Source organism: Bufo bufo, chromosome 3, assembly GCF_905171765.1.
Source record: "Bufo bufo chromosome 3, aBufBuf1.1, whole genome shotgun sequence".
NCBI classification, from domain to species: Eukaryota; Metazoa; Chordata; class Amphibia; order Anura; family Bufonidae; genus Bufo; species Bufo bufo.
The window spans coordinates 469,994,112-470,005,264 of record NC_053391.1 but is presented as its reverse complement, the minus strand read 5'-3'; the positions used below and the strand labels follow the sequence as shown (position 1 = coordinate 470,005,264).

At 42.7% G+C, this 11,153-nt stretch overlaps 1 protein-coding gene across 4 annotated transcripts; it reads right to left on the bottom strand.

Moving 5' to 3' along the window:
• Positions 1-892: 892 nt before the first annotated feature.
• On the bottom strand, positions 893-11,089 carry LIG4 (DNA ligase 4). Of its 4 annotated transcripts, none has more exons than XM_040425232.1 (3): positions 10,998-11,089; positions 8,288-8,384; positions 893-4,372 (listed from the first exon to the last, which is right to left on the bottom strand). In XM_040425232.1, exon 3 carries the CDS (start codon positions 4,358-4,360, stop codon positions 1,640-1,642), a length of 2,721 nt encoding a protein of 906 aa, XP_040281166.1. In that variant the 5' UTR covers positions 4,361-4,372; positions 8,288-8,384; positions 10,998-11,089; the 3' UTR covers positions 893-1,639. The 4 variants fall into 4 exon arrangements, with proteins under 4 accessions (XP_040281166.1, XP_040281165.1, XP_040281168.1 ...); XM_040425231.1 differs by having other exon boundaries at positions 893-4,374; positions 8,291-8,384; XM_040425234.1 differs by having other exon boundaries at positions 893-4,374; positions 8,291-8,384; positions 10,916-11,042.
• Positions 11,090-11,153: the final 64 nt, after the last annotated feature.

The following is an 11,153-nucleotide window of genomic DNA, read 5'->3' as shown; positions in this document are numbered from 1 at the left end:
CACAGGCCTAATTTCATCTTCATGGATGACAATTTGCCAGCTCATCAAGGTTGCATCATTAGGGAATGGCTGCTGGAGACTGGGGTACCTCAAATGGAGTAGCCTGCACTTTCTCCAGACCTGAATCCCACTGAAAACCTATGAGATCAGCCATGTAGAGGTTTGTAACTCTGTACCCCAGAACCTCAATGACCTGAGGGCCACTCTCAAGAAGAGTGGGATACCATGCCTCAGCAGACAATAAGTCGACTTGTGAATAGCATGAGATGTCATCGTCAAGCTGTAATTGATAATCAAGGCCACATGACAAGTTTTTGAGACACTAACATTTTTGTGGGGTAAAGTACGGTAAATTGGTTGAGATGAGGAAATTACAATTACATGCTTCTACTTAAATGCTCTACTTTCACGATATATCACTGTAGCATGAACGTTTTACGTTTTCCATAGATTTCACCCAAAAGCCAAATATCCCTAATTTTGTGTGTGCGAATATATATATATATATATATATATATATATTTATTTATTTTCCTTCTTTCTTTTCCCCTAAAACATTGATTAAACGCTATATAACCACCTTGGCAGCTTTCATAGGAAGTAATATAGGTAATAGGACAACACGGCACAGGACTGTATATACACATTTAAAGAAGAAAACCAGATATCAAAGAATCACAATATAGATCTTTATTTTACAAACCACATTAAGAATACAATTAAAAGCACAGTGTAAATTAGAAATCTATACGTGTATAAAAGGAATTGTCCCACAATTGACATTTATCACCTATCCAACAAATTGGTGACATGTCTGATGGCAGCTGGGACTCCCACAAAACAATTAGAACAGTGGTCCCAAGCCATGCAACAAACAAGCTGTGGAAAAATATCCACAACACACCAAATTAATGCAGTTTGAATAAACGACAGCCATTGAATGGAGTGGTAAGGAGCATGTTCAACTGATGCTTCATTCACACTCCTCATCGCTGCGGTCATGATCTATCCAAGAGAGAAATGCCCCACACTCTGCCATGGATAGGTAAGGTGCCAATTGATTCAATTAGCATTAATTTGGAGAGTGCTGTGGAATCTTTTTGTATTGTGCAGACAATATCTAGTTATCAGTGAGGGTCCCAGCAATAAAACATTTACAGATAGGTGATAAATGTTGATTGTGGAACAACCCCTTCAACATGTCTATATTGTCCTCTCACATAAAAGTTTCTTACTAACAGAAGCCGACTGGCAATATACTTGATACGAGGACTGCCCCTCCGCTCAATGATTCCCACTGGGCCCCCACCACTGCATGACTGCAATAATAGCCAAGTTCTTTACTGAAGTGAGGCACATTAAGTGGGATCTCATAGGCTTCTGAATCTATTGCAATGGGAGTGATCTGTGTGAAATTTTACTGCGGGGAGCGACAGTCATCAAATGTATATTACAAACCGGCTTTATATATTTAAAATATATTTTACCTTTTAAACAAATAACTTCAAAATTGATCAATAACCTTCATCCACATAAAAATAGAGACATCAATAAAATCAGAAACATTTAAATATGTGAACAATGTACATAAAAAGTTAGATTAAAATTCATAAAAAAATAAATTAAAAAAAATCTGATTTTACAATAAATAATCCTGCTCCATCTGAAGCATTCCCGTCTTCAGAGAATCAGCTACCCACAGGACTCGAACAATCTTAAATTTTCTGGTCAGTGTCCTTCTCAGACTTTTAATTTCTGGCAAACGAGACAAGTCATCCCCTACCACAACATGTGACACGCCTTCTTCAAGATGGCTGACTACTTTTGCTCCATTATAGCGTAGCTCCAATGCTGTTATACTCAAAGCAGAATTTTCAATTTTAGCGAGTGGGTCATTAATAGTTGCATATGTATCTAGATATACAATACATTGACGGAACAGACTGGTAAAAGAATTTTCCCATGAATAGCGTTGCTCAAGGTCAGCAATCATGTCCAGTGGGATTTTGTCCTTGGGGTCAGGCATTCCGGTAAACAGGTCCTTCAACTCAGACTCATTAGTATCTGTCACATAACTGTCACCATGGCAGTCATATTCACAAGCAAAATGTTCCTTGGTGGACAGACACATATGAATCATATGTTTAGGTTGCCAAGGTACAAAGGTTTTCTTTTCAAAGCACTCAAGAAGCCAAGCGGCTCTAACGACATCGTGCTTATTAGACGAGATAATATTTTTCACTCTGACATTTGTAGTTCCTACAATAACACAATAAGTGTCTTCTCCAGGATTCTGCACCACTAAGCCACCACAAGCAGCTATCATGCTCTCTAGACTGGCTTTTGAATGCTCATCTGTCCCGCTCATCACACAGAACTCAACTTCTTCAAACATATTTGACTGCTTTGAGATGTTGGTAAGATCGGGTGCTTTCAAATGAGAAACCACACCGATTACTTTCCTAATCTTAGGGACAGTTTTTCGTTTCTTTTCTCGTGGCTCTTCACTAACATCCAAGTGTTTTGATGCCAATTTCCCAGAAGCCTTTTCTCTAAATTGTTCCAAGTCATCAAGTGTCATGCAGTCATACCATTCCTTGTCCTCTCTGATCTTCTCAATTCGGGGAAACCGGAGAGTACAATTTGTTTTGTACATATCACTGTGAACAATCTCTGCTGCCTTCACTTGAATAATAACAGAATTACAAGGCTCAAGAAATACTTCTGGTTTTTCAGTCCCACACAAAAGATTTGTAGGTGGATCTCTTTTTCGATAAGGCTTCCAGTGTGGAGCCAACTTTAAACCTAGGTCGTATAATTCTTTCATTGTATAGCCAGAGCCAACTCGACAAAGTGAATGAAAAACAGACGGCTTCTCTCCCGGAAATGGTTTTTCAGCAACTGCACACAAAAAATGAGACATCATACCACCACGTAGACCCTTGCCCCAATATCCACCAATAATCAAGAGATCTAATTCATCCATGAGTCCATTAACATACTCAGGTTTGATCTTTAACCAACCTTCTCCACGCTTATCTGGCTTATAAATGGACATAGGGTCTTTTACCATAATTCCTTCCTCGCGGTTATCAATTGCCTCATTCAGCGCGTCAACAACATTCTTTTTGGTACTGGCCTCAGTTTTGCCAACTATGTGAATCCTTCCTGGAACTGGGGTAAAGATATCACAAAGGATATCATACCTTTTTCTAAGTGTTTCATGGGCCAACTTTTGGCCATTAAACATCAAGATGTCAAACACGCAGAAACAAGTCTGAAGGTCTGAATCATCCACCATCCTTTTGATGTCAAACTTGTTACCTTTCTGCATGAAAGTCTGAGTGTTAGGATTGTAGGCCATCATCTCACCGTCAAGTATGCAGTTTTGCACATCCATACGAAAGACATTATGAATATATGGTGTCAAGGAGCCTTCAAGGGGAGAACCACCAAACTGCCGAGTGTAATCAAACCCATTCCGAGAAAAGTATTTATAGACATCTCCATCCTTGTGCATCTGCATCCTCTCACCATCAAGCTTTGTCTCAATATAAAAACTCTGGTGGTTCATTTGTTTTTCTATGTGCTGTATGTCCGCAATGGCAGCAAGCATTGGTTTAAAGGCAGAAAACATTGAAATAGAGACATCGCTAAGGCACACATTCGGGTCATGTAGCTGTAGACACACTTTTTCTAAATCGGTGGTGACATTGTGCAGTTCTGCAGCATCTGGGTGAAAGATGGAAAAGACTGTTTGCTGGCTGAACCCAAGCTTCATGTCCTTAATAATCATCCTAATAAGCCACTTCTGTTCCAGGGCAGTGGAGTTTGCAATCAAATGCAGCAGACTTTTCTCTATAAGTTCCTTCTTCTTGCCTGCATTGTTGCTTGCTATTGAATCTAATTGATCATTGACATCTTTTATGAACAAGGTTCCTTCCTTTCGGCAACGTGACTTAAGCACGAAGTAAGCAATTGCAGCAAAGTCGCCTGCATCTGAATTGGAGCCGGTAGGAGTTCTATAATTTAAAAGTTTAAGAGCGTCTTTGCCATCTTTAGACAACCCAAGCACTTTGATATACAGTTTGGCCAGCAAAGTCTCCTTAATTCCATAGGCCATCCGCTCTCTTTCTAACTGTGGTATAATAAGTCTCATAGCTGGATAAAAAGAGTCTGTAGTGGTAGGTTCGCTCTTGTGAAGGGCATCATGGAATTTTCTCCAAGAGTCAATAAACTGCTTTAAAATCTTTGTTTTCTCTGTTCTGTTCTTGCATTTTTGAATTCTTTCTAAAGTATTACAGAGATCTGCGAAAGGTACTTGAGAAGCGACGGTTAAGGGCAGTTGATTTGAAGACATTGTGCCAGAGATCTGTAACGAAAGACACATTACTTCTTTCATCTTCGGGAATTCGGCAATACAGCAGATGGAAGTTACCAAAGTAAATATTAGATATGTTATATCGGGTATAGAATGTTCTTTAATAAAGGGTATATCCATGCAGGATGTAAACTACAGGGAAAACATTCACACCAAATATGGAACAAAACATGCAGATTATGTATCACAAAAGAATTAAATCCACTGCATACATTGACACAATGCAGGATTAAAATCTGCAACACAAGTCAATTACTGGGCAGATTATAATTTATTTATTTTTGGCAGGGTGTGGATAAAATTGCTACTGTAAAACCTATGGATTTTCAGCCCCAAGTTTTACAGTGAAATTTTCTGCAACGTAAGATATTATGTAGAGGGAAATACAAGTAGTTATTAAAATAGAGGAAACGGTTGTTTTTTTTAAGAAGTTCACTATTGGACCATAACAATTACATGCAGCTCTAAAAGTCGGAATTTTTTTTATTTGGTTATTCAATAATTTTTCTCAGTGATATATGGGGTACGCCATTTTTATGTTTTTATATTTATACCCAGAAAAAAAATTATAAAAAAAAGGGAAAAATGTTAAAAGTGTAACTGCCATTAAATTTTTATTTTCGTAATGTATAGGGGCAGTGATGCGGACCATTTTTGTAATGTGCTGTAATTACTGAAATCGTACGTTTCTATTAGAAAAATAGCTCTAAAGTGGCCCATTCTTCTGGTTACATAACTGTGGAGACCGATATTGATTTTTTTTAGGGCCGATACCGATAATCTGTGAACTTTCCGGCTGATAATTTATACAGATATTCTGTGAATTTTCATTTAAAAAATTAATTAAAAAATTCCTACTCAAATCTGCTGAAAATGAATGTTTATTGTTAACGTGTAGTTATTTTTTTGTAAATCTTTCTTTTTCATTTATAATTAATATTTTGGTGTGTTTTCTTTTTTTTTACTAACTATTAGCCCCCTTAGGGACTAGAACCCTTGTCCTATTCACCCTGATAGAGCTCTATCAGGGTGAATAAGACCTCACACTGCCCCTGCTGCTCTGTGCATAGTGCACACCGCAGCATGGAGCTTACCATGGCAGCCAGGGCTTCAGTAGCATCCTGGCTGCCATGGTAACCGATCGGAGCCACAGGATTACACTGCTGGGGCTCCGATCGGAACTGCCACTGCACCACCAATGCAATGAGAAGGAGCGGAGGGGACCACTGCCACCAATGATAATACTTTGGGGGGGGGCGCACTGCGCCACCAATGATTAATACTGAAGATAAGTCTCTCATTAATTCATATACAGGAGGCGGGAGCTGGCTGCAGAATCACATAGCCGGCTCCCAACCTCTATGAGCGGTAGCTGCGATGCACGGCACCTGAGGGGTTAACTACCGCAGATCGCAGCTACTTGTCATAGAGGTCGGGAGCCGGCTATGTGATTCTGCAGCCAGCTCCCGCCTCCTGTATATGAATTAATGAGAGACTTATCTTCATTGGTGGCGCAGTGGCCACAGCCCCTTTCCTCCTCTTGTCCCCTCTCCTCTCATTGGAGGCAGCGGCAGCAGCGGTACAGGGGGGAGGGAGACACTGCTTCCTTCTCCCCTGTGCTGCGGAGGGAACACAGAGAGCGCTGTCAGCAGCGCGATCCTTGTTCCCCATATGTTAATCGGAATATCGGCAAAATAGATGCCGATACCTATAACGTTCAAAATCCTGAATATCGGTAAAACCGATCCCTAGTTGCTAAGGCTCAAAATGGGCCACTTTAGAGCTATTTTTCTAATAGAAACGTACAACTTCAGTAATCAAAGTATATTACAAAAATGGTTAGTGTCACTGCCCCTATACATTACACAAATAAAAAATAGAATGGAAGTTGCACTTTAAGGGAAAAGGTAGAACGTTAGGGTCACAGAAGCTATCCAGTCTTCATAGCCAATATGCCTGCAAAATTCAACATCTACTGGAATCTATGCCACAATAAAATACTATGGCTCTGCCAAATGAGGTCCAATGCACTACTGTGTGCGTCTCTAAGAAAAAAAAGGGCTTATTCTGAGTAAATTATATAGATAACTGCATTTTTTCCAAGTCACAATTATAGACACACAATTTATAATCTAATACCACATAAGCAGTTATACTGTTCATGTCTTTTATTGAGTACAGTGCGGGGAGAAAACGTAAAAGAACCTCTGTGTTAGACTACCTGTACACACTGTGGCCCGGCCGCAGGATCTGCATGCGGGTACAAAAGCAGATCCCAGAGATGGACCACATGTGTGCAGTCGACCTTCGCATGCAGAGGATACACTGCGGATTTGCGTGCAGTAAATGCTCAGCATTTAACAGTCCCAGCAAATCAGACAAAATTTTTAAGAATCTCATCCACATGCTGTGAAGTGGTGTGGATTTTAAAGTTCTGTTGAGGAAAAACCACAGCGTTTACGTCTCGTATGAACATACCCTTAAAGGGTGTGTCCAAGTTGCTGTATTATAGATCTAACCTGCTGGGATGCTGTTCAGAGAATGTAAAAAAAAATAATAATAAAAAAAATAGCAACCTTACCTTCATGAGCCCCCTCTGATCTAGCACTGCGGCCTTGTCTTCTCTGCCGGGCTGCAGCACTGACATGTTGTTTTTGTTGCAGCCTACACTAAGGATAGGTCATCAATTGTTACATCCTCGAGAACCCCTTTAAGGCTACTTTCACACTAGCGTTCGGAGCGGGTCCGTCTGATGTTTCATCAGACGGATCCGCTCCTATAATGCAGACGTTTGCATCCGTTCAGAACGGATCCGTCTGCATTATAACTTAGAAAAAATTCTAAGTGTTAAAGTAGCCTGAGCGGATCCGTTCAGACTTTACATTGAAAGTCAATGGGGGACGGATCCGCTTGAAGATTGAGCCATATAGTGTCATCTTCAAACGGATCCGTCCCCATTGACTTACATTGTAAGTCTGGACGTCATCCGCTTGCCTCCGCACGGCCAGGCGGACACCCAAACGCTGCAAGCAGCGTTCAGGTGTCCGCTCGCTGAGCGGAGCGGAGGCTGAGCGCTGGCAGGCGGATGCATTCTCAGCGGATCCGCGTCCACTGAGAATGCATTAGGGCTGGACGGTTGCGTTTGGGGCCGCTTGTGAGACCCTTCAAACGGAGCTCACAAGCGGAGCCCCGAACGCTAGTGTGAAAGTAGCCTAAGACTGCCTGTCAGCACATCCGCAATACCCAGTCCCTATAGCTCTGTGTGCTATTATTGTGTATAAAAACCGATTTGATACATATGCTAATTAACCAGAGATGAGTCCTGTCCCTGACTCATCTCATCTCACGTACAGGGCTCATCTCAGGTTAATTTGCATATGTATCAAATCGGTTTTTATACACAATAAAAGCACACAGAGCTATGGGGACTGGATATTGCGGATGTGCTAGCGGCCATCTAGCAACCCATGTCCTCAGCTGTATACCCAAAATCCAGGTGACCGGTTCCCTTTAATGAAGTAGTCAATATTTTAAACAGGGTTAGTAATTATGTTGGTGGCATGACCTGAAGAGGCACACAAGGTATCCCAGAAATCTCGACGAACTGAAACCCATTTGCAGGGAGAAGTCAACGTCTCCTCAGGGGATGTTCAGGGGATGTGATGGCTGCCAAAAGCCGATTTACCAGTTATTAAATTCAAAGGTTTTCTTCCCTGCCCTGTGGAGGTTTAACCAGTGTGCGTTACAGGTCACATTGTGCGTCTATCATTGTGATTTGGATAACAAGCACATTTTATTAGTAATCAATGTGGAAATCCAGGTAATATCAAAGTGTTCACAATATTTTAAGAAAGAAAGTTTAAGGAAAAAGTAAGAATATGTAATACAAACCTAAAAAATACAAACCTAAAAACATTAAAAACAAAGTCCGCAGTCTTGTTTCCGAGCCTCTGCGGATGGTACAATACGTGAAGGACAACACTGGGCACTCAGGGCTCTTATCCTGCAAGCAGAACATCAGGTTAGATCGTAAACGGTACACCGACTACACAATGAAGGCGGCGCGAGCTAAAAGGTAAAACACGCGGCGTATGCCTGCTAGAACATGACCTACAGAAGCAGGTTACCTCAAAGGGGTTGGCCCGTCTCACACACTGGTGGCATATCGCTAAGATACGCCACGAATGTCAGGAGTGTCTCTAGAAAAGGGTGCATGGTGCAAGCGTAGCCACCCTCCGTTCACTTCATAGTGAGTGCCGGCACGGCCATTTCCGGACCTCCCATAGAGGTCAATAGAGAGTACACTGTGCAAGTGTGGCCCCCTCTCCAGTGAATGGAGAGCATGCTGTACATGTGCAGTGCACTCTCCTTCACAGGGGTCCCTCACGTACCCACAGAACGGGAAGAGACCTCCAGATATGTGATAAAAAAAAAAAAGGTGAAACTTACACTGGAGGGCAATGTTCTTGCATTGATATAACATTTCCTTTTTTTTTTTTTATAAGGTGTTGCACCCCTTTCAGACAAACATTAAAAATGGTTGATCAGCCCAAGAAAAACATGACAACTTTCCTCAAGATTCATTCATGTCTGGTACTGCAGCTCGGCTTCATTAAAGGGCGTCTGTCAGCAGATTTACTGGCTGACCTGTTACATGTGCACTTGGCAGCTGAAGACATCCGTGTTGGTCCCATGTTCATATGTGCCCGCATTGCTGAGAAAATGAAGCTTTAATAAATGCAAATGAGCCTCTAGGAGCAATAGGGGCGTTGCCAATGCTCCTAGAGGCTCCGCTCTCTCTGTAACTGCCACGCCCTCTTCACTTGGATTGACAAGGCTAGACGTGAGCACATTTATAATGCCTGGCCCTGGCAATCAAAGTACAGAGGGCGCGGCAGTTGCAGAGAGAGAGAGCAGATCCTCTAGGTGTAATGGAAACGCCCCATTGCTCCTAGAGGCTCATTTGCATATATTAAAACATAATTTTTCTCAGCAATGCGGGCACATATGAACATGGGACCAACACAGATTCCTTCAGCTGCCAAGCGGACATACAACAGGTCAGCCAGTGTCATAGGTACAAATCTACTGACAGATGTCCTTTAAAGGGGTTCTCCCATTGCTAACACTTATCCAGTAATTACAAGACACCTATCCAACCAAGCAAAGCCATATAAAGGGGCACCCACAAGAAAACCATTGTGATACATACTTTCATATCTCATGCAATAGCTTCCTGCTAGCAGAGGGCATATTGCAGAAGGGGAGAGGCTAGGGGTGACCCTGCCATGACTAAAGGATTGGGGATTGCCATTATTTTGGAACCCAAGGTGGCAGAACAGAATTAGAAGATGGGGAGAGCTGGCCGCGCTCACTTGTTTCCTTAACTACCATGGACTTCAATGGAAAAATCCTCGGCTGCTCTTCCAGATGTCTTGAATAAGAAAATGGGTTCCTCCCCAATCAGATATTACACCATACTGTATGGATATGCCACAAATGTGTTTGGTCGGATAAAAGGCTTTGGTTGGAGTGCCCCCTAAAGTAAGGTCCCGCCAATCCAGAGTTACACGTGCCCAAATCTGATAAAAAGATATCAGGATTTTTGATTGGCGGTAAGTGAACTGGTTCCAATGACAAGCGGGAACGTTACTGTCCATGGGCCAGGGTGACCAGAACTCAGCATTTAGATTACGGAGCCGGTACTTCCAGGAAAGCAGCTTAGGATCAAGCATGTGCACTAGCATGTCACAGAGCGAAATACAGCGCCCCTGGCCTTATTGTACCCGTCTGTATGCCTCACTTTTCCAAGATAAGCAAAAAAATTGATCAAAGTGGTTAAATTGGGGTTCTTCACCCCTGGGGACATTTTCTATAGACCCTACTCTGTAGGTCATGGGTCTCCTTGCATCAACCTCCAGTTTGGTAGACGTCACGTGACCACTGCAGCCAATGACTGGCCAGAGGTGACTTGTCACTGGGTCACATGTGATTGCTACGGCAAGTCACTGGGAGAGATTTATCAAAACCAGTGTCAAGGAAAACTGGCCTAGTTGCCCATAGCAACCAGTCAGATTTCACCTTTCATTTTTCAGAGCTCCTTTGGAAAGTGAAAAGGTGGAAACTGGTTGCTATGGGCAACTAAGCCAGTTCTACTTTACATTAGTTTGGATGAACAGAGATGGCGCCAGAACCCAGCGATGGGGATCCGGTAAGTATGATTACTACAGAGGGTGCAGCCAGGGGTGAACAACCAAGTGCTTTCCTAACCCCGAACAGCTACTACAAGTTAACCTGTGCTGTGCTTCCTGCGCCGCTGCCGGAGACTACTGGGATAGGATGATCGGAGGGGTGCCAGATAATCAGCACCAGAATCCTGGAAAACCCCTTTAAGCAGATCTGTGAAAAATATTCCTAAAGTGGACAACCCCTTTAAAATTCTAGGCGAATGCTTCCAATAGATGAGAACTGTGGCACGCTGGGTTTCAGAGTCTTCCCTAACACTAGCGCATTACACAGAAATACAGTGGTTACTATGGGAACACAATCCCCCTTCCTGCTGACGTCAGACGTGTCCAGACTGGCTGCAGCAGCCACCTGTCAGCCCCGCTCTCACCTGCTGCCCTACGTGTGCACATCACTGGGCACTGGCAAGTCCCTGTATGTAATAAATGACAAGAGCGGAAGCTGCAGACGTCATCAACAAGCGCCGCCCCCAACCCGCACGCAGGCGTACTTCGCGCCCGTACGTCAGATGTGCGACGCGCAGAGC